The sequence below is a fragment of the Nesoenas mayeri genome (assembly GCF_963082525.1).
Source record: "Nesoenas mayeri genome assembly, chromosome: 5".
NCBI lineage: Eukaryota > Metazoa > Chordata > Aves > Columbiformes > Columbidae > Nesoenas > Nesoenas mayeri.
The window spans coordinates 19,015,979-19,040,381 of record NC_137548.1 but is presented as its reverse complement, the minus strand read 5'-3'; the positions used below and the strand labels follow the sequence as shown (position 1 = coordinate 19,040,381).

At 41.6% G+C, this 24,403-nt stretch overlaps 1 protein-coding gene across 5 annotated transcripts in view; it reads right to left on the bottom strand.

Moving 5' to 3' along the window:
- The window catches only part of FOXN3 (forkhead box N3), a 213,576-nt gene that overhangs the window by 19,098 nt on the left and 170,075 nt on the right, over nt 1-24,403 (bottom strand). For 3 of the 5 annotated variants that reach the window (XM_080344692.1, XM_080344694.1, XM_080344693.1), the window contains one exon: nt 9,819-9,884. The exons of 1 other annotated variant lie outside the window; for it this stretch is intronic. In XM_080344692.1, the coding sequence (XP_080200818.1) occupies nt 9,819-9,884 (66 nt within the window). The remainder of the gene's footprint in view (nt 1-9,818; nt 9,885-24,403) is intronic. One more of the 5 variants, XM_080344695.1, reaches the window with a different exon arrangement.

Sequence of the window (24,403 nt, the reverse complement as noted above, 5' to 3'; positions counted from 1 at the left end):
ATCCACAAGAAGAAACAATGACCCTTTACAGAGAAGCAGAATATAAGCACTTCACTGCAAGGACACAGGTCATAGCTTTTTATCATCCCAGCTTACTGCCTGAGGAGCAATCTCTTGGCCTCTGTCTCCTGCAAAATAAAATATTAACTACAAATGTGGATTTACCAGGAAGGCAAAGAGAAGAGGCTAAAAAGGCACTAGCTCCACACCACTAATTAGCTCCTTTCTCCTGCCGCCGGTGACCTGCCACACGGCCTGACAGCAGCCACACGTCTCCAGGACAGGGCCGGTCACTGACGAGCCTCCATGGTCCCGTGTGGCAGCTGATGCCACCAACCCCGAGTGGCACAGGTACTGGCCACCGCAGACCAGAGATTTCACTGGGGCCTTTTCTACTTGGCTGCTTATAAAAAACTGCAGCTCCAGGCAACAAGATTTTAACCTACAACCGAGTACTTCTTTTCTACGCAGGCATGTTTCTGTGCGGTGCTTGGTGAATGGAACATCAGAGGAAGTGCTGCCAAGGCACCACCAAAGCAAGAGTCTGTCCTTAGCGGCTCCTCAGCATTTTTCTCCTCTGCTGTGGGATGCAGGGCTATTGAACACAGTTCTTACCCCAGGCCCTCACTGGGGATTTATGCGTAACGCCATTTGTTTGCACAGCTCTTATATCCCTTCAGGTTGGAACAGTAATCTCCAACAGCCCCAGTTCCAACTTTAACACCCACAGCTAGCCAGCTTGCTCAGTTTTTCTTTACTGTACGTCATCATTCACACTGTAACTTCCCCTGATAGGGAATGTCCAAAAAGAGGATGATCATTACTCTGGATGTATTATTTTTAAACATACAGATTTTGTATAAATAAATATAAGACAAATGTAAACCATATCACTTTATATACATCTACAAAATTTTATTTTTAAACAAATCACAGGGAGACTTGAAAAATCATTCAGCCTAAGAATCAACACATACACTTTAAATGCCCAACTGCAAACACACCTGAAAATATTAGTGTATTCTGAGGCAAAGAAATGTAGGCTCAGAAGTACATTACTACTAAGCTGCTGAGGTACATTTCAACTTCCTATCAACACCAAGCCAGATCCACACCTCCCTCCCCCTGCTATCCTGATGCTCACCTTCCGTGACTCCAGACCATACAGATTAGTTCTGGGAAAATAATCTTCTTGCTCCTGCTGGTGAGAGCACATCACCCTCCTAATCAAATCCTGTCACTGCCTTACACCCACCCATGCTTTTGAGCACCTCTGCAGAATGGGTCATTTGTATTTAGGTGCTTAAGTACAGCCTCACATGGCTAAAATTACAGAACCTACTTTGCAACAACTAGGGTCAGCTTTCAATTACCAAAATAATTTTAAAATTGCTTTTTGCTATTTATACTTCACTACTTCATGCACTTTTTCCTCCAGCACTAGATTATGAGAAATTGATCAAATCTGTTTCACTCAGGGGACACTATCATGCTTCCAATGCTCTGATGTCTGGGTTTGTAGATACTGTAGAGGAATGTCATCTTGCTAAAAAACTCCCAAATCTGAATTTCTTATTATTTTCATTTCAACAGCATGACCTTAAGATGGCCAAAATGCCAGTGTCATAAAAGAAAAGCAGTCTGCTCAAGGATATGGCTAACTTAAAATGCACAGATAACAGGTCCGTTCAAAGCAACAGATAAACCTGCTAAATATCGAAAGATTGATAAAAAGACTTAACGGGCACAGTTCTTCCAACAGACTTTCAAGAGGGACAGCTTTTATACTGCCCTACACAGTACGGTTTCTCTACATTTACAAAGCCCCTTTAAAAGAAATGAAACAGGAGTTCTGACCAAGAAACATCTGTGAATTTTCTCTTTGCTCTGATACAAACCATATATTGAAATGAAACATTTATGCATACACACAGAGCCACATGTCAGTTATGGACTTTGTCTGAATATATATATAAGTAAAACTTCAAAGCAAATACAGTGACAGTTCTACTGCAGAAAGAGAGCAACAGGCTCCTCGATGGCCAAACTCTTCTTTCCATGGTTACCTCATTATCCTGGTCTGTTGGCAGAACTGGCTGACGTTTATTTTATCCCTTCTTCAATCCTACCCTCTCTTTTTGCCTTATTGACAACTCCCATTGCTTCCTTAAAAGATCCTGTTCACTTCCTCATCACTTCTCTAAAACTATTGTCTCAGGTCTTTCCTTCTTTACCTTCTCTGAGTTTCCTTTTTTCCTGCACTCCTATATACAAAAAAAAAAACCAAACTGTCAAGACTTATAGCCTATAGTTTCTATATATTGACATCCCCGCTCGAACTCATCCTGTATCTTCCTGGGCCCTTTGCAGGTTTGGAAGTCACGGTGTGCTATTCAGGAACACTCCCTTTGAAAGATTCACATTTGAAGACATCCCCACCTCAACACACAAACACATGCACTCTGCATTTTCCCTTCAGGAATTAACAACTGTTTAAAAAAAGAAGGAAAAAGTAGAAGTTTGCTGTCCTCCGAAAACATGCCCAGAGAGACAACTTGGTGCCTACTCCTGCCCACAAAATTCGCTTCAGTTACATCTGGTCTGCTCAGCGTGCTGCCATTCTTTGAAAGGCTTCAACAGGACTATACGTGCCAGAAGAGGCCTTGACTATGATTCTGACTTTTCTCTGAAGTACATCACAGCTCTGTATGTTGACATCACCACTCAGAATTCAATAACTATTTCAGCTTGTAACAACAGTGTTATTGCTACTGATTTTTACTTGTGTTCCCCAAAACTCTTTGAATTACAATGCAGCAATACCACTACATCAGTAGTTAAGTTATGCAGCCAGACAACAGAAAGGTTGTACGCAAGGCAAAGGCATCAACAGGAGGACACTAGACAATGCAGTGTATCCTTTCAGTAAACATCTGCAACCATAATGAAAAAAACCAAACCAAAACAAACCACCACAACTTGCTGTTAAATTAGTTTCTGTAGCATTCTAAACTTAAAAGCAGGATCAAAAGAATTCCGTGGTATAAGGCATTAATGTCTACTTATCCATATAACCAATGTGCCACTGTGAGACTGATTTCTATTGCTCACGCATCTCTACTTATAGCCATTAAAGTATCAATACCCATACTTCCCAAACTGACAGTAATTACTTTCTTTAAAAAAATCTATGTATATAAACTGCTAAGACATTGTCCCTGGTACCCAGATGCTTTCCCTGCTTTTGTCCAGGCTGTGTGAAGATGGCTACTTATTATCCAAGGAATTATTTCCACATGTTGGTACTTCTGAAAGGTTGTGGATTATTTACTGGAAAATATGTGGTGCTTTTATTCCAAAGATACATTTATGCCTGACAAGCTTTAATTACGTTTCAAAACCATACTTCGACGTGAGGTATTTATATTTCAGATTGAAGATTCAAGGTGTGGAGGCAAGATAATTTACTCTCAGCCATATCATCAATCAGTGCCAGTCTGGACTAACACCTTACAGTCCAGACTCCTCTTTTCTAATGCTTCTTTAACCAACAGTACAGACAGGTTACATGGTTCCCAATTCCTAGGCAGAAGTGTGAAATGTAATTTACACCTTTTCTGTGCAAGTGTCGAGAGATGCTTATGTCTGAGAAACTCAGCTCAAGAAAACAATGCAAAAAGATCTGTGCGTCTCTTTAATAAAGGTCTCCCCTTTCACAAAATGTTCCTAGCGAAACACAAAGAGTCTGAAACAACAAAATCATTATTCACCTTTCAGCTTTCATCACTGCTATATTTTCCAGGCGGCACTGGATCTCATCCTGCTCTCAGGAAGCTCAAACCCAGGAAATACTTCCAATGGGATAGAGTTAAACTGTGTACAGAGAACCTGCCCCTAACCTGCTGCTTGGACGGGGAATGATTTTTGCATCTGATGTTGCTCTGATGGGATTCCACAACCTAAGTAGGATCTGCCAGCATTTCAAATCTCCACTGACTAACTGTGGAGAGAAACAATGCACCCAATGTCAAAAATCAAAACTGCATCTCTGAAATTCTCTAAGGGGGAGAAGAATCTGTATTTTGTAGCAAACTTTCACATTACTGTTTAACAGACAATAAAGTGAATGCCATATAGGAGAACATACCATAACCTGAATCTATCCAAACACTATGTTCAGATAGTGTTTGAAAGTTCCAATAGATGCCCTCGAAACTCCTGTGTTGTTTTGCAGCCCATACTCAGCCTCTGGAGGTGGAACGCAGAAGGCCACACCATCACTCCACAGCCAGTGAAGGACTGTTCTAGTTCAGAGCATACTCTGGTGTGCACATTACCTAAGTAGAATATCCCAAACTATGGACTTCTTCCATTACATCCCTCGACAGATTGTATCCATTATCTCTTACTTGCAAGTGAAGAAAACTTCCCCCATCCAGCTGAGCTAACAATCTCATCCAAGACCTTCACAGCAACCAAAACCATGTCAGACTGAGCCCTTCCCTGAAGATTTGTCTAACAACGCACAATATAGCAATTTGGCAAAGCTGAAGTGAAAAAGAAGGAAGAAATACTTAATGGATAGAGTCATCAGACACCCTGGCACCCCAACAGCTCACTAAATAAGGAGACTAACTTCTTGGTTAAATGTTGTCACATGGAAGTTAAATGAAGTATCAGCACTGAGAGTGATTTGTTGTAAATCAAAGAAATTAAAAAGAAAGGGATAACAAACATGTTCTTTATGGCATCTGGGAAACAAGCATACACTTCATTACATTATCTAGCTTGAGGTAGCCAATAATTAGACTAGTGAGGAAAACTGAATAGTATTTATTGAAAATGAACTCAAAAAAGTGGAATATTAGAGTAGGAAGGTATCCTGTAGGGACGGCCTGGTTCTCTGCCTCTTCTGTCATCATCTGGCACATGCATTTATCTCAGGGCTCTCTTCCATCACCCATCTCTTGTAGCACAGAAGAAATCATTATAGACAAGAGATACAGAGTTTCTGCTACTATGTGTCAGCTTCAGCTTCTTTCTGCCAGTCTCTCTTCCAGGACAGTGTTTAGCTGAATACCTTATCTCAGGCTACAAGAACTGAAAAGAGGAAATCACTAATGATGTACAATTGAAGGGACACCACAAGTTGCCAAAAGCAAATGTTATCTGCGAAATGTGTAACTTTATTCACTTCAACTCTCTTATCCCAGGCAAGAATTTGATGCCATCTGCCTAACCTCTTCTATTTTACTGCTCAAGGACAATTTTACAGCTCTTAAATTCCACAGTCTGTAATCCTAACAAATCGTGAGTCAAGGATGCATCCAACAAGTCATTTACTCTAAACAAAAATGTGAGGCATGGGAAGAGAAGTGTATCCTGATAATCCTATCACACTCATACCTTGTCTAAGGACATTTAATAAAAATAATTCAATCTTCTGAATTATTCTTTTTGTGTAAGCAGAAAACCACAGCTAGCAATTCTTCACTTTGGTGATGCTGGAGCTGCCCAACAACAAACTCAAACATCCTGCTAAATTAAAGTATGAGGAGTAGGGAGAAAGAAATAGAAAGTATTTCATAAAAATAAGTTTTCTTTCAAAGTCTGTTCGTGTACTTTAATGATTTAATACTGAAACACTGAAGTGAAAAATAAAAATAAAAATCCTCTTTAATAGAAGTCAAGGATGCCAATCCCCTCAAAGTCTCAGCAACTGGAATGGAAAGTTTCAACCTTATGAAAATGTCTTTTCCCAGTTTTCACTTTGATACAGAATTGTCAGCAAAAATAGCTTTGTGAAACTTTATACTGTCAATGATTTATCATTTCTGATATAAAAAGTTAAGCTGGAAACTGTCTAATAAGTTATAAGTGACTTGTTCACAAGCAGTACAAACAGAACACTACAGTTATCAAGTTTCATATACAACAAAAATGTCCCAAGAAAACAGCATGTTCTATTTGATTCTATTTGAACGATTTCTGTCTGTTGTGAAGGCAATTTTCTATCATTTTTTTGACTTGATTCCACTTGCATTACCTTAAAAAGAATTTCATTGGAGTACAATTTTAGAAGTATAGAGGTACAGTGTTAGTAGATCTCTTTAGGGAATTACTTCTCCTCCCACCAAATTTAAAATATACGTATCTATTTTGGGTTTTACATGCTTTGAGACAAATATTAATGAAGATTTCCAGATCAGAGAGATGTTGATCTCACCCTTGCAAAGCCTGCTTTTTAAGAAGCACCCAGCAAATCTCCATGCTCATATCTTCCCAAGCATCCTTACCACAGAGCCTCAGCCTTCTGTAGAGAACCATCCACAAAACCAGGGCTGCAAATCTCCTGAAGGCCACCACTTTCTAGCTAACCTGGCTCAACAGATGGATGTTCAGAGCTGAGAGGACTCTCAGTTCCCTGATTTCTACCCAAGTCCTTTCTCCAAGCACTGCTTATAGCTGTTTGCAGTATTAAACTTCAGTTTGAGTAATCTACTTATATTTGTGTGCAATTCCCAAATTACATAGCAAAGGGCAAACAACTACTCATGAACTGGAAGCTATGTATAATATTGCTGAGTCAGGAGCTTCTTGAATTAAATCAAAATTTCCAGTACGATCAGGTTGACCACAGTGCTGTTTCACTAGCAGCAGCAGCTGTACATGACTCACACTCCCTTCTTGCTGCTCCTTCCCTCAGAGCAAATGGTTCCAAGTTCAGGGGGACCTCTCCAGTTCAAAAGGTCTCGCTATCTAAAATGCTAACAGTGACCTGAATCTCAGGAAGCCCAAACAACACTGCAAAACCATCAAAACCAATCTCCATTTCATTCACAGCAAACACGGGTTGCCCAGACAGTTGGTAGATGCCCCATCCCTGGAGACATTCAAGGCCAGGCTGGATGGGGCTCTGAGCAACCTGATCTAGTTGAAGATGTCCCTGATCCTAGGGGGACTGGACTAGATGACCTTTGAAGGTCCCTTCCAACCCAAACTATTCTATGATTCTACAGTTGTTTGGCACAACTAAGCAACAAGGCCAGGACGATACACTTTAAAGAGTCAGGAATGCTACACTGGAGTGACAGCTGGTAATACTTTCACAACACTGGTAAGAATTGCAGTAATGGAAATCTGAAAATTGTACAAAACCAGCCCATGGGCTTCACTGAGCTAGTAGCCGTGACATCTCAAATAAACTTTACTGTTTGTTCACCATCTCATTTTCTTCTGTCCTCCCTGTGAATTAGATTCCCATCAGCGAAAACAGGCCCAGAAATTTGACACAACTTGCCCAAGATGGCCCAGCCAGTATCCAGTCCCCTGCAGGTCAAAATACAGTTTCCAATGCAAGTCGAGTATTTTGGAACTAATATTCATTGTACTGGCTACTATAAAGTCCAAAGTACTTGTAACTTGTGATAGCTACTACTGAAGAAAGCAGGTGTTTCAGTTGCTGTTTCTTTTTAAACATAATCAAACTATAAAAAACTTGATGAAATACAAGGACTTCCACAAACTAAAGAAAAAAAAACCCTTTTAAAACTATGCTTCTACATGCCCCTTCTTAGCATATCACAGTACCTTTCATGCTTTTTTCTTGGTGCCAGCTGGATTGTGTGTTTCAGTAGTCTTGCACAGAGCTGGCTACTTTGAAGTTCTGCCTTTAGCTACAATCTAGAAATATTTTGTCTGTGAAAATACTGCAAAGTCTAAATACTTTAGAATTTTTTTTTTCTGATGTCAATAATTGTGACACTGTGAATAATCAATTTAATGAGCCTATAAAGTAAAAACCTCACAAACACAAAATCATCCTAATACCAGTGTTATACTCTTTTATTCTGCCCTTTTTTTTTTTAAATGAAAACTAAAGCACGGTGTGACTATGGTAAATGGTAAGCAAAGTTCTTGCCAGCTCAGACACCATTTCAAGATTTCATATAAAAGCTGGTTTTAAAATACATGAGTGGTTGTTAGCAGTATTTCACACCTGTGTATAGCATTTTAAATATTTATTTAAAACTGTAAAGCTAATTAATCAATCTGTTACAAAGCAGGAAAAGTTTATTCTGCATCTCCTAATGTCACTGAGATGGGATTCTTTTCTGACACATTAACACTAAAAGAATAAACTTTAATAAAGACTCTGAATGATGGCTCTACCTAACTTCTTCCTAAAGATGCTTCTACCATCCACATTGCCTAGATGAGAATGGATTTTCATCCTGGTAGCTTTTAATCCAAGAAGATGCCTTCAAAGTCAAAAGCCAACACACGTAACCATCCATACAAACATGAATCCAGACTGTCACAATCTGCTGTGGAGGTTTCCAAGTTTCACAATGGTCAAATGTCTGTAGGACAGACAAAGGCCTTAATGGACCAGAGTTTAAACTTTCTGACTTGTGAAGCTGTTGCACCATGAAACGACACTCAGGTTCTGCCTCCATTTGGTCATCTTTGTTGTGGCAGTGACTGGCACACTTGGAGTAAGACTCTCAGACCAAAAGGTTGTTTTCAGTCAGGTATAAATACCTGTGGCCAAAGTGTAAACTATGTCCCTCTCCCTTCAAATCACTCCCAGGCAAGCTTGTCTTCAAAAGATGGGGCACCGATAACCTCTTCTCCCTAACTTTCCTATGCACAGTCAGAATTGCTCGCCATTCATGCTGCACACGGCCCGGAAGGCTGTTTAGGAGAGGAGGGCAAGGACCACTCTTGTCTCTTTCCAGAACAGACAGTTTCTTGGTACATCGTGTTCTCCCCTGAGAGGAACTTCTCAAGAGGGTTTCTCTGTCGGGGTCACCAAGCAGCCTGGGAAGAGCTTTCCTTGGCTGTGCAGGAAATGCTTTGATGGTCACGGACTCTCTTCCCCAGGCAGAGTATCAAAACGCAAATCGAGGCTTCCCTTAGAATTTGGATTTGGTTGCACGAGCTGGAACAATAGCGGTGATGCTAGGCAGGCTTGATAATGGCTTCTATTTTAACTTTGCTTTTATATTGTAGAGCTGTCTGTCACTTGGCATCACCACTGTGCTAGCTGGCCAGCGATACGTTTGTTTTCTTGTACTCCCTGCTTTTGTGCGGCTGTATTGCCCTACGGAACCCTCTCATACCATCACTGCAAGCTCGTTGGGGCTGGATAATTCCTGCCCTTTTTACAGAGTCCAGCAGAGCAGGCATGAAGGGCCCTTCGGTGCTCGGTTAATACACTGCATCCAAACCTCAGGTCTGGTCACAGAACAAGGACGGGACTGGCAGGAAATGAGACCTTTCCCCGCTCCCCGGAGCCTGCCGACTGCCTCGCATCAGAGAGAGCAAAAACGCCAAATGGGCAGGATGTGTGCAAGGAAGGAGCTGAAACAGTGCCCAAGTGAATGGAAAGTATCCAGATGGCTGTGGTAACTCACACGATGGGAGTCAAATCAAAACAAAATGAAAACAAAACCATATGCCATGTACTCTTTGGTCCCTTGCTCTCTTTCTCTCTCTGCCTTTCTCCTGGCTGTTGCCCCAGGTCTTCTATCTGTACAGATAATAGTATGTTACTCAATTACATGCATGTAATGAATAACAATAACCCGTCTTTTACATTAGAGATCATGGATTACTATTATTCATGTAGCAAAGAATGTAATATGAACCACAAAATTACACTCATGTAAGGGTCAAGGAAGTGTAAGGGTCTGCAAGGGAGGTTATAGTTCTTCATTAAATCCTTCTTTTTATCTGGTATGCTGTATACTTACAAAAGAGAATATTCACTTTACATCTCTATGTTGCTATATGCTATAGAAATATCTACTCACAACCTGCTTGTATCTCAGGGGGAGTATTCAAAAGCATCATGGCAGTGGCAGCATCAATGTCAGGATCTGGAAAAATCAACCAATAAATACATTATTTACAACTGGGCTAATCTTCTTGCCCCCATTGCTAAACTATAGGTTCAACCAAATCTCTGCAGTGAAAAGGTATAAGAGTTCATTATTCAGAGGGTTTGTTGATCACATATTGAATTTACCCCCAAACTTGCATGTGATCCCATTGCTACTGTTAAGTAAAGCACAACGATGAATGTCACCAAATGATACTCATGTGTGCACGGTACCTTCACGGTTACCCCCACAAATTCGCTATTTAATTCTGTGGAGAGTATTTAGGTTTCATTACAAAGGGTCTGTGAAAGCAGGTGCAACATCACAATGTGGAAGCAACACACAGGGATGAGCTGACAGTAGAGTGGGAAAGCGTAAGGAACACCTACAGCTGAGCAAGTACAGAAGACGACACTCGGTCATTTTGATTTGTCGTAAGAATTTCAGAAATGTTTGAGAAAGTGTTGGAAGCCAAACTGCTAGAATTAAGGGGAGAAAAAAAAGAGAAACTAGCATTTCATCGAAGCACCAACTTATTTGCATCCTCATCCATTGTCACTTTAATAAAAGCTAAAATCATCGTCCGGCTGCTGTTATTCTTAAATTGGTTTCTGAATCCATCACAAACCGTCAGTTGACAGATGGTAAGTTATAGAGACAGAACAAAATATGATCCTTTTATAACTACATTCAGTTGCTTCACACACAGCAGCTCGGCTGCTATGGAAATGTAGGTAGCTATGACAACAGTAAACAACCCCAGAACGGCCACTGAATAAGCTGAAAAGAACATCTGCCCCAGCAAAGCGTCCCAGCTGCCCTGGGGCGCAACTTGCTAATAGTGCAGTGATGCCGTGTGACAGAGAAAGCCGCCTATGCCGTGTCCAAATAAATGAAGTGTGCAATTGAAGCAGACATAAAAACGCACACCCTGGCCGACTGCTGCCTCTGTGCTGCTAAACTGAATGACTAATGAGTATGTGCTTGTTGTTTGGGTTTTTTTTTCCAGCTTGTCAGTATTTATACTAAATTACATACAAAAAAGTTCAATTTACTGCTAATAGCTTCATGGCACTTTATTTTGGCTATTATGTCAGAAAATTACTTTTCATTGTTAAAAATATATGTATACTGAACATTTATATATATCAAATTATTTCCAGTAATGTGATGTGGTATAAAGTCCTGCAATTTATTAACAATACAAATGAAGTAGAGAAGATTTCAGTATCTGCTTGAGCAAAATAGAAATTCACTTGGCTGATTAAGAAAAAAAAAAAAAAAAGATTTTTTATTTGTTTATGTACTATTTTTCTGTGAATTGCTGGAAACACACTTCTAATGGCTACTCTATTATTTAATTGCTGAAACAGTAAACAGAGCAACAGTGTCCCGGGTGTAAAACTAAATTTGAAGCAGCAGCAGAATAAATTATTATAAAAGGTGCCCACATACTGGAAAGCAGGTGCTTGTCTGTCTCCTGGACAGGTCAGCGTATCCTTCTCCAAAAGTCAGCAGCAGACTACTGAGAAAAGCAGCTCCACCAACTTATGTTCGTCTTCAATCTGAAGATACATGACAAGCAGTATTCCTGCCGCAAGCAGCTATGCTCAAAGTGCCATTTCCACACAGCTTCTCTCCCCAACACGTGCCACGTTGCAGGACTGGGTCCGCACACCACACAGCCCACTCAGCAAGAGTTCCCTTTAGTCAAACTGAAGACGGACAATCTATCTAACATTGAAAAGTAAGACAGAAAGCAAAGAAGCCTGAGAAATAAAGGCAAACCAACCCAGAATTCTTCCATCTCTTTCAGACCACAAAATCAGAAGATTGTTAGGAGTTGAATTTACCGTAATTCATACAGACAACTTCAGCATTTCCTTATTGACAGTTCCTCAGTCTTGTTTTATTGTTTTACTTTAAATAAGGTCCCAGCACTAGGTAACATTGTAGCATAATGTTAATTTTGCTGTTGAAAGAATAAAGGACGCAACCAGAAAAAAACCCACATTTCCTGCTGACTTTGGGTTTTGTTTGTGTATCAAACTGTGCTTTGAGATAAAATTGATGAAACCAGTTTGTCCTGAAAGGTGCACTCTTAGCCTTCGGACCACTAATGGTACCACCACATTTCTGTAATGACCTCACAACACTAACTCGAGCTGTTTACAACACAACTGCATCCACAGCAGCTGTTTTCCAAAGTGCAGCCATGATTCCAGCCCATCCACACCTGCTGCAGTGCCCAGCTCTGTTTCTATTGGTATATTCCTGAAGAAACCAGACAGCTATTCCATAACACCTTGTAGAGAGAAGCACCCAGAGTGGCGTCAGTAGGATCCAGTACAACGCGCTTCTGTAGAGAGACAAAAAGGAGGGACTGGCTGCACGAGGAAGACAAGGGCTGAGGCCCAGCAGAGGTCACATAAAGAGGTGCTGAAGCAATGTCCGAGCGCAAATCCAAAGGTCCATTCATTTTTGCACAGTGGTTACACTGGCAATCTGCGGGTGTTCTCCTGAGAGGGACCTCAAGAAGAAGAGCCAAGAAGCAGTCACAAGGAACAGCACTGAAGACAGACAAATGAAGGGTGCCCCTCCTTGGGCCGGCACTGCCCGCTTCAGCTGCTGGTCCCCCACAGTGCCCCATGCTGATGGCCCTTTCCCCGCAGCCAGCATCTTCATTAAGGCTCCTCTATGCAGATCCCCCCACTTGTAGCAGTAGGGGCTGACCTTGCGTGGTGGCCTGGACCAGCCTGGGAGCCGGATTCTCTCCCTTCTACCCACCTGTCTGCGTTTGAGAGGCTGTGCATTTCTGCTCTACCTGAAGTCTGTGATCAGCATAAAGGCCCCTGAAGTTATTAACAGTGGGTGGTTAGTGAAAAATGATTGCAGGAACATCTTTCCCTAGGAAACCAGGTTAAAAATAACTCCATACAAAGTTTTGGAATTTAGATAATTAAGTATTTAAATGAATGCATTCTGGTTGCTTTTCACTGAGTGGTGAATTGACTGCATACACAAACCGTATGTTCATGTTTTGCTAGTGGAAGTAGATGATCATCAGCTTCTCCAGTGAAAAAGGAAAGGAACAACAAGATGAAGGGTTATGGTTGTTGTACGAAGAACGAAGAGTACATCAAAGTCACAAACAGGCACCATTGGAAAGTGACAAAAAATAGAAACAAAAAATTGCCAGGAGCCACAGGTGTCGCTAGCAGCCAACTGCTGTCTATACACTCAGTGCTTCACGCTACAATCAGAGGTTTCAGTGCTTGGTTCCTCATCCACCAAGTGTGCTTCACAGGGTATCAGAAAGGACCTGGAAGAAATGTGAAGCACTTCCACAAACCCATAAGGCATGACAGCACACACCCCAATGCAGTTGAAAGCCACCAGGGCAGGAATTCCACCACAGCTGTGGCACCTCCCCTTGCAGGGGGAGCCTTCTGCTATTTTTGTCAGCATTGCTTTCAAAGACACAACTTCCTGTGATGGAGGCCATACCAACCAAGGGTAAGTCACAAACCCCATGGCAGGACTGCTCGCTGCATTTTAGATCCAAGCCCCTATTCAGTGAAGTGTTCAAAAGTGAACACCAAATCGGTAAACAGCATCTAGTTCTTTCATTGAGGAACTAACCCTACAATTTATCACTCTGTGGAACTACAATCTAGTGCACATTGTCAAAACGTGCTCCAAGCCAGACTTCCATCTGCACGTTACTTGTACAGATCAGTCTGTCCTGCACAGACATGTGAAGCGGTGAAATAGTAGGCATGAAATATTTTGGCATGAGATTACATACAAACATTCAGCAAGGCACAGGATAACCCTCAGGTAGCAGATTGTTTATTCTAGACTTGACAAAAAATAATTAAAACCAAACAGGGTACCTGAGAAAGCCGGATGTGACAGCTGTCCTTTTATTATGTCTATGATCTCTGATCCGAGCTCGTTTCATAGAGAGAGGAAGTGTTTTATATTTATAATTATTTTGATATTTTTATTTCAAACTTTGATGGGACTTCCATGAATGCTTCAAATCCATCCCCTTCCAACTAAATTGTAATAAAAATTAGGGTAACACAGTCCCTCTTGATTTTGCTAACGGGTATTTATTTTTACAGCCATACTATAAGGTTTTAAAGAAAATAGCAGTTGAAGCAGTTCAAAGCAGCCATGGCCTGAATTTTCCAGCACAGATGCCTAGAGAGAGGCACTTAAAATGCATATTTAGGTACCACTAAAATGTTACTGCTAACTGATGTAAAAAAATATAGTTAGTAAATAAACTGCACCATCTGTACACTACAACCACTGCCACGTTATCTCATCAGGAAGGAATTTATAAGATCTTCTTTTCATTTAAAGTTACTACAGCTAAAATAGAACTATGTTTGTAAAGAATTTTACTTCAGCCTTCAGTATGCTATTTTTCAGCCCCTTCTACTTCTGCCTCAACATCCTCCAGTGCTTTCTTCCATTCAAATACTCTGCTCTAGCTGGAATTCATAAAACTTACTGCCACTGCACTCAGAAGATAAAAGTTCAGTTTATTCCATTTCTACAAGATCACTCTTTGCACTCCCTGCCTCAGCTCCTAGCACAGCCCATCCCTACACATTTTTTGTGATTTGATTCTTTGATATTTTCCATTTTCAGCAGCAGGAAAATTTTGCAAAAGCAACACCGTCTTCCACCTTTTACCTTCAGGCTTATTAAACTGCAACAGAGCAAATAGCAGCTTGCCCATATTTAACTTGTCTGTTAATAGATGTGCCTTTTCCCTTCCCACATCATGATGGTTACCCTTGGTATGAGTCAGGTTAGGTCAAAGACATCAGAATAATGAATAGACCAAAGGCAGCGTGGTGTTTTTTTTTCCTATTTTTAATTTATTTTGCCTGATGACAGAATAAGAACATAGCTATTAAATTAAAACTGCAATGTGCAAGATAGAAAGAAATACCTGAAGAGAGCTGTAAGTACTGTAATTCTGTCAGACTCCTTGGTGTAGCATGCCACTGAGTCCACTGCAGAAATATTTAAATAAGACTTAGAAGAGCTCTTAAAATAAACTGGATACTCGTGGAAGCATATGGCAAACCAACAGGATTCAGAACCGAGATCTTGGGACAAAACAAGAAATCATATTAATACCTCGACAACAGTGCATGGAAGACCAAGAGTGAGAATTCTGGAAGCCACATAATAGAGGCCAGGAGGAGGGAATTTCATTAGCAATACAAAATGGTCTTTTTTTCCCTTTGAAAGGATCTAGTATGAGACACAGAAGAAAGGTACGGGTCTGAACAAACTAATAATTTTTCGTTTTTCCTAAGTTCACTCCCAGCACTGCCAAGTAAGCTACAGCACAAATTATTCTGAGAGGTCTAATTTTCAAAAATACAGAATATTTGTAACAAAAGCCTTCTTCCTGCTTCTCTATTTCATTAAATTTGTCTTGTCATGAAGCCACACGAACACTTCCCATTCTCTAACAATATCATTTTATCAGCTGAAAAACTGTATAAACAAGCAGTTACAACATATATTCTTCTTAAAAATATCAGCTTTAATAAAAAGAATGGTAGGAGAAAGAATTAAAGAATGTCTTGCATGTGCCCAAACTCAAAGAGGTTAATCTATCATTTGGAAAGCTGTATGAAACCAGACCATACCAGCCTAAACTTTCATCTCAGTAGTAAAGATTAAGATCAATTAACTGTTAAAAGAAATACTCACAACGCTGATTTATTTTTTACCAGATAAAAATCTTTAAGAGACAGACGACTAAAGAAACATGAGATATATGTCTTATACAGAAAAATGGCATATTATAATACATTCTCTGCTTTAAAAAAGGCAGAGATGTTTCCTTTGTTTTGTTCTTTTATTTTCAAGATTATTTTTCATTTTGGTGTATTATTACTGGAAAGTTAAATTTTCAGTGCTGAAGGATGTAAAAATAAAATTACCTATCGCAAAGGCAACAGTAAAATCTTTTTTGACTCCATCCAGCTTGTAGTACAGATCAGAAAACAGCTGGAGAAACCACTGGCCAGTGAGCCTAGCACAGAAGAAGAGAGAAACAATTTGCAGTTCCATCATGTACTTACCTAATTTGCCATCAGGAATTTGAACCATCTTCTTAACCGATTGCTGCAGCCTCAGCTTCTACAGTGGAGAACGGGACTATGCGGGCTGTCACTCCTTGCAGCCTTACAGGTTGCACACTTATTTTAATTGATCAAAGGATACATATACACACAAACACACATGCTCTTTGTCCCCAGTTATGCAGATGTGTGTTATCTCTAACTGGGCTATCAAGGTCATCATTGCTCAAGCTTTCACAGTATCACAGTATGTTTGGGATTGGAAGGGACCTCAAAAGATCATCCAGTCCAATCCCCCTGCTGGAGCAGGAACGCCTAGGTGAGGTCGCACAGGAACATGTCCAGGCGGGTTTTGAATGTCTCCAGCAAGCACAGGATGTGCCAAGTGGTAAAGAACCGATGCATCTCACATAGCCCGAGTGACCCTTGGGGAAATTGTTTAGAGACCTCACACTCTCTCAGCAAGAAAAAGTGGCTTTTAGGTACTTTCACTGCAAGATGAGTCTTCAGGGGGGCTTCACCCAGACATCCTCACTACTGGAAGCACCATGGCACAACCCACAGCATGACCATGGCAGGGGAAGGCTGGAGGAGGCAAACATGAATTCCACACTGGCTTCCAGATTCAGAAAGCCAAGGAGAAAAGGTCAGGTAAGCATGAAAACAACAGTGAGAAAGATATTTCAGGGATTTGAAGGAAAAAAAAATTACTAATGATGAGAAAAGGGGTCAGACATGTGACGTGACGAGTGAAAGCACCGTGTATAGTCTAACTAGGGAGCCAAATGCAGTCTGAAACCAAAAACAAGAGTAGAAAAGGTGAACAAAAATCAGACAGCTAAAATAGCTGTCTGCTAGTAACACAGGCAGACTGACAAAAAGAGGAACTCAAGGCACCAGTGTTATTACAAGAAAATTTACAAAGAGGGTGGAATGGCAATTATTACTGAAATAGGTGTCAGAAAGGTCTGTGCTTTTCAAGGAAAAGGAATATAGGTTTTATACGGTAGGAAACTGTCAGATGATAACAAAACTGCAGACTTTGAGAATAAAGAGAACAGAAGATGTTTGGAAATGCTGTGGAAAGATGGTCAAAGAAGACTTCTCAGAGGGAGACACTGGGTCTGCTCTTGACTTCTTGTACAAGATATGGATCTGGGTAGAGCTCTGCATCATTAAACAAATGGGAATTATGTCAACATGCGAGACTTAATGTCACAGTATAGATTGTCGAATGAATGCTATTAGCCATGGTAAGGCCAGTTATTCCTGGATTTGACAGCTGACAAGTTTCTTTATCCACATTGCTGAATGCACAAGAATAGATTATTTTCTGCTCCTTATCTTAAGTAATGAGGACAACTTTGGAACAGGGAACCACAAAGTGGTTCAGTTTAGATTCAGAGGGAAGGATAACAGCATGCCCAATTTTATTTAAGAGTAAGTTCTGATGAACTAAATGGTTCCTCTGGAACCCCTGGGAAACAGACTGCGCTGAGGAACTCCAGACCTCAGCCTGAGAGAGGCTGCAGTTCCTGCAAGTCACTGCGCAAAGAGCTCGTTCCAACTTGTACCTTGGAAAAAGTAGGAAAGATTCAGTCTTTGAAAAAGAGAACAAAAAGCCCAAGCTGGACAACTGAACCGACATGGAAACCTGCTTTAGGAGAGAAAACAGAGTCTGGCTTGCTCAGTTAAGCAAAACAAAAGCAGAAAAGAAATAAGAATCTATCAAAACAATGAGGTGACCATGGGATGCAGCGGTGGAAGCAAGGAAGAACTACTAAGTTTAAAGACCATTTCAGTAAAGCCACATAAGCTGAAGACAGACTGGTAACCAGAACTTTTCTAGGCAACAGGACAATGGTATTTTGGAAAACTCTTCTAATAGGAGCTGGAAGAAAAGATTGAATGTGAGTTTTCAGAAGATTCAGTGTTGCTGCTCACAGTGTTATCCAGAGACAGTGACTCTCCAGAAGCTGCCTCCAGAGCTGTGCTTCTCCAGGGCAGATAAGGGCTCTGCAAAACTTTATGACACAGAGGGAAAGAGCACAAAAACACAGTCATGAAGAAACTATGCCTATCTGCACAGAAGCTCATCTACATAAACCTGCAGAAGCATCAGAATGATGTCTGACGCTCCAGCACCAGAGCTCACACCACTTCATGACAAGGGTGACCTGCAAAAAGCTCACGGGCATTGCCATCGACACACAGGACCCACACCTGTCAGCTTCCAGCACGCGATGAGCCTTGAGCTGCTGAACTTGTGCAGGACACCTGAAACTCGGTGTGTCTCTGGACCTGGAGGAACGCAGTGTGGAGCTGGAGCCTCACAGCTGGCAGTCAGCGCAGCATGGAGCAGTGATGCCAGCCCACGGCTGCCATCCACAGCTGGCCTGAGCTCTGTGACAGCAGCCTGAAGCATGTCAGCGAGACTCCCGGTGTAATGAAGAAGAGTGGGCCAGAGGCTACTCCAGCAGCACTTGCACCATGGCACTCTGAAGGAAAACCAGTGAGCAAGCCATATGAGACCCGGCTTGCAAGTGTCCCACCTCTGCCACTGCACCCCATGCCAGCATACAAACTTCTGTTCAGACTCTTGCCTTCTCTGTCCTGTGCTCCTCTGCGGGACGGCGGAGTAGGTCAAGGCAGGAAGGTGCTGCGAGGTGTCAGAGCCTCCTACGTGGGGAACTGGGAGAACCAGAGGGGAGGGATGGTGGCCCACAGCTTAGGGAGGTCTGTGCACAGGAGCTTCGCCATGGACCTAAGACAGGCTGGGAAAACTGGCTGCAAGCCCCGCAGTTCCCACTCTGCTGTACGCCGTGAAATCCTGGGTTTCAAGGTTTCAAGGTGTGGATGCAGGCAGGACAGCTAGAATTGCTACCACAAGTATGTTAAAAAAAACCCCAACAGTATAAGCATCACCAACTAGCAGGTACGCGGGCAGACAGGTGTGCAGTCTGTCAGGGCTCAGCTCGATGCCACACAGCCCTGTCAGCCAGCCCAGGCTTGCCCTCCAGTTCTGGAGTAGTTGATTTTCCCCCAGAGGGACAGTGGATAAATGGAGGTGTGTTCATGATGATTCTTGAGTAAAGTCACACCTGAGCAAACAGATCACCTTTTGTTTGCAGAAATATGTCAAAGACAGACAGGCATATTATAAATAAAAAGAAAAATCAAACTCTGAACTATTTACTTCCCTTCTTCCTAAGATTGAGACCAACTGTCACTAGTATGAATCCATGAATAAATCAATAAATCAAATTACCGGTTTTGAAAACTATTATTAAACACATCAGAAAATCCTGCTGGGGCAACTCTTTCTCCCTTGCAAACCTTTTGCAAGTCTATCTCCATTAAAGACCAACAGGACTAGACACAAACTTAGGCAAACAAATGGAAGCAGACTAAAGCCTATTTTCCATCAGAGCACTTGACAATGGTTACTTGGCACTGCTGTGAGCCAGCCCCAGCCGGGCGACGCTGAGCTCTCTCCATAGGGAGTGATGTTTGACAGGGCTGGAACCAGCTGCTCTTCTGCTTCTGGGAAGGAAATCAATGGAGGGAAGACAGCCCCAGCAACACTGCCATCATCTGACAAAACTGGTTCTACTCCTCCCGCAATACTCCTAAACTTGTTGAAGAGTGGGAATCTAGGGTTTATGACCTTTTCTTTTTTTTTTCCTTTTTCTGTTGGAGAGCTTCCCAAGTGGGCTGAAGAATGAGACACAGCGCAATGGCGAGGCAGGGTGGGAGCTAATGTTGTTTCTGAAGAATTATTATACAAACATGCAAAAACAAAGATAGCCTTTGGAGATCTTGACGTTCCTACTGCAGATGTCTACCAATGGATCAGAAGAATTACTTTCTAATTACAATAATCGATATTCTGAGACTATATTGGCATTTTTTAGTGAAAGCTCCAGCTGAAAGCAACGCAGCGAACATACGCTGCCTGAACACTGAAGAGACTTCAAGAGCGGAATTAGTTAGCCTTACATTAGGGCTTTAACTTAGCTTAAACACCATACATAACAATAGAATGTATTTCAAATAACTACTACACAGTTTGTTTAGACTAAACATTACATCCTAGTTACGAGGGGTTTGTTCCTTACTTCGATACTTCATAAAAGAGATTTGTAGAATATATATTGCAAATCTGAAAAAAAAAAAATCAAACTTGCTTTCATTTACATTTTTCTTGAATTTGATTTCATATGCATCTCAGATCTTCCAGTAAACACTTTGCTAATGCCAAGATTTACTACCGTCTGCACTATATAGTAGCAAACATGTAAGTTAAATATTGGCTTTGTTGGATTTTTATTTAGACATTTCTAAACAGAGGAAATATGAAATGCAATGAACTGAAATGTGGCGAGAGAATGATTCACTGAAGTTTCTATGGGGTGAACACTAAGGTGAGACTTTGGAGCTAAGTCACAATTACAAGCCCCTTGGATGCTTCAAATGTGTCAAACTGCTATTACACCGTTCCTTTCCATCCAAAATGGTTAAAACAACCTTTTACTTATTATTATCTGTTACTTTATAATAAAAAAAAGGGGGAGACACGGGATTCCACTTGTGCCAACTCTGATTTGCTATGAATTATCCTGTTCAAACTCCTTGGACTCTCAATCATCACTAGCTGACAGGTGATATTATCAGAGTAGGAAGGAATATGCAGAATACAACCAGAACTCCTTTGCAAACTCCTTCAGATCCTCAGCTGAAAAGTGTAAAGTGGATTTACTGCAAAGAACAGAGTGGGTAAGCTTAGAAGCTCTCATCTCGTTCTCCTTGTGCAGTGAACAGAGACCTCAACTGACCATGTGTATGGGCTGTGCCTAATAAAAAAAAAGAAACGAAATGAAGCTTTATCCAGATAGTAGTGAGAGCTGTGGCTGTTATCCAGGAAAGCACTTACATCTATATACAAGCCAGAGAACGAGAAGTCCCAGTGGAAGAGGATCAGAGTAGCAGTATCCTGCAGGGCTCAGCCCCAGACTGCAACAGCTGGGCAGCTTAACTATAGCTCAGGACAGTTTGTCAAAAATTAGTGCTTTCACTAACAAGAATCACAAGTGTGTTTTGTGCCATTCTCACGGGCACACACCTTCAAAATGGTGGCAGGTCTCATTTCCCCTTTGGCTCCCCATCGCTGTGGCCGTGTCCCCAGCTGGGCAGGAGCAGCCACCATTCCTCCAGCCACACAGGTGGCACAACAAAAACTGCCACGAAGAAAGGGAGGCCTTCCTTTTAGTAAGTCTGCTTGTCAATTCTGTGCTTACAACCCAGTAGAAAAAATGCTCCACATTTTTGGTTTTTTTTCTCCAAAATTTCAACAAACTCTAGTGAGAGCTGGTTTATTGATTTTAACTGTGAGCTGCTGCAATCCTTCTCAGTGCAGCACAGGGGCATCTCTCTGGCCTTTTAGAGTTCTGCTTCGGGTACATACAGCAAAGAGTTCATACGAACACTGCCAGCTCAAATTCAATTTACTAGCATGATCTGTGCGTCAGATCTGTGTGTCTGGAAGAGCAAAGTACCAGTCGTCTGCGAAACAAATCTTAATAATGTTTGGTAATCAGATCGATTAAAAGAAAACAAAACATCTTGCCCCCTCCCCATCTCTGCCTCTTCGCGCACTGATCTTCAACGATCGCCCTCCCTCTCATGGGAGAGTCACAGGAACCAACTCCCCTCTGCTGCACAGAGGCCTCCTAACCCATCACACCATCCTCCGTGGCCAGAAGACGAGAGTTTCTAAACACCCAGTGTCTGGCAAAGATTTCCCTCTCTGTTCTGAACCTACCGACTCCTCTTCTTCACATCTCCAGCAGGGGGTAGAAAAATCCCAAAGTATGAGGGTGGAGAACCTTGAGAAAAGCACATGCAAAAAGAAACTCCTATTTATTTTTCATTTTAACGCCAGCATTTATAGGCAAACACCTGTCTTGCATGCAGTCCGGAATAGAAATGAAAACCTTACAGGGATCCTTTCCCCTCCCCAAGAACATACCTGATGCTCTAATTCAGAAACAATTATTCATAAATCTGGTGCAACACTTCATCCGGTACAAGCAGCACACTAATGGTATGCACTGCAGGCTTTGGAGAGCCTTTGTTATAAAAGTCACAAATATTCTTCCATTTGGAACACCAACGAAAATACATCTATTTTATGCACACTGTCACTGAAATTCCAGTAAAGTTAGAGACCTGGTAGTTACAGGACTCCTTAGTGCAAGACACCAAGTGCTAGACTGTACAATGGTAATAGAGTTATGGACACAGTGTAAAACCTTACAAGGCTGGAGATAAGTTGTGTATCACTTGTTTCGGAGGACACTAACAGTGGTAGTCATGCCTCATCAAAAATCAATGCTGTTGGACTTGGTGCTGCCCGGGGAGGGCCTGGATTACATAACTCCCCAAACTCCGAACGCTGAGAAAGCACTGAGCTACAAGAAAGCTGGAGAGGGACATTTTACAAGGGCATGTAGTGACAGGACAAGGGGTAATGGCTTTAAACGGAAAGAGGGTAGATTTCTATTAGATATAAGGAAGAAATTCTTCACCATGAGGGTGATGAGGCACTGGCACAGACTGTCCAGAGAAGCTGTGGCTGCCCCATCCCTGGAAGTGTTCAAGGCCAGGCTGGATGATGGGGCTTTGAGTAATCTGGTCTAGTGAAAGGTGTCCCTGCCCATGCCAGGGGGGCTAGAATTTGATGATACTTCAGGTCCCTGCAAACCCAAACCATTCTATGATTCTAAGATGCTTTCTGTTTTTCTTTATCAGGTGTGAATGTAAGCAGCTCCTTTCCTTTTAGTTTCAAGGCAAAGTATCTGGAAACACGTTTGAGGACAGTTTTCGTGCCATTGCTGGGTACTTCAGCAGAAGTGTGAGGACATATTTGCAATGTTACAAAGAGCTTATTTATAAAGTTAGTTTTCTGAGTGGGAAAGCTTCCTTTTCTACTCCTTTCACGTCCGCCAGCAACATAAAATCTGATCTGGCCCTCAATCATGATAATGCAGCACAGCTTGCTTAGGCTTTTTACTGATAGGACTGCTTTGAGATTGCTAGAAAGGATGCTGATGAGTATTAACTATGATGTCTGTCATTTTGTATCTCTGGGTAATCCTACAGCTCCATCATTATGATAGCAGAATGCCTCTCAAGAATTTAAACACAGAAATTCTGTCTTTTCTTTCCAAACTTTTAGATTAAGCAGTGTGTCTAAGAGTATATGTGTACATCACAGAAGAGATGCACACGTGTACAAGGTATGAGAGGAAAAGTGCAAAAGGTAGAAAAACGAAGCTTGCAGCAACACCTGTGACAACATTCTGGCTGTGTATCCTATGGGAACTCCACCTTCCATGGTCCTCAAAGCTAAGGCTATGCTGCAGTGCAATTAATGAAAGTCACAGCTTTTCAGGGGGCAAAACTGGAGGAAAATCTCTTGGAAAGCTTTAACTATTTGGACAACTATGTTGACTTTCCACACTGGAAACGAAACAGATTCATTCATAAGAGCCTCTATACAACATAGTAGAAAATGTTCTTTTAAAATAGGCTGGAGGGTTCTGCCAGAACAGAAAATCCATTTTCACTGGGAAGTCATGTAAACATATATATTGTACCCAGACCAACCGAGAGGGTCTAAGTACATTGTCACAGACGGATGCAGCAGATACTTGTCATTGGTCTAGCAAAATGGTAATCCAATAGCTCTGAAAAACTTCAAGGCCCACAGAGTAGAGGCAGAAGCAACCATCTGTCACAGAAAGGACATTTCTTAATGCTGTCCCATCTTCACCACCACCACATTTTTTACATTTGTTCACAGAAATCCGGATTTGCTGAAACAGACCAAAGCCCTGGTTACAAAGAGCTGCAGGATTGTCTCCCATGTTGGCTGATGCTATAATCTCCGAGATGAGATGCACAAATCTTACATCACCACAGAGTCACCAGCTGACGAAATCTAAAGGAATCTCCTCCCTGAGTCCACACAGATGTTTAGTCTTACCCAAACTTGCTCTTTTGCATGTTTTTATCAAACCAACCCTTACCTTGTTTTATGAATGTGGCTAGGGAATAGCAGCAGCCTACAGTCACCTCTGAATTTCACAAGCTAGTGAAACAGTTTTCCTTTCAGGTACCCTAAGTGCACCCACAGCTATTGCCATTAGTGGCTTGCCCCTCTTTACCCCACAGAATTCAATCGAAAAGTTGAAAACACATTTCTGGTCATACCCTTCCATAATACTTAAACATCATTACCCTCCAGTTCTCCTTTCTTCCTAGTTTCCTGTTCCTCTTCAGCATGTATCAGTCCTTCCAGCAGGCTTCCTCCACATGGATAAGTGAATGGTG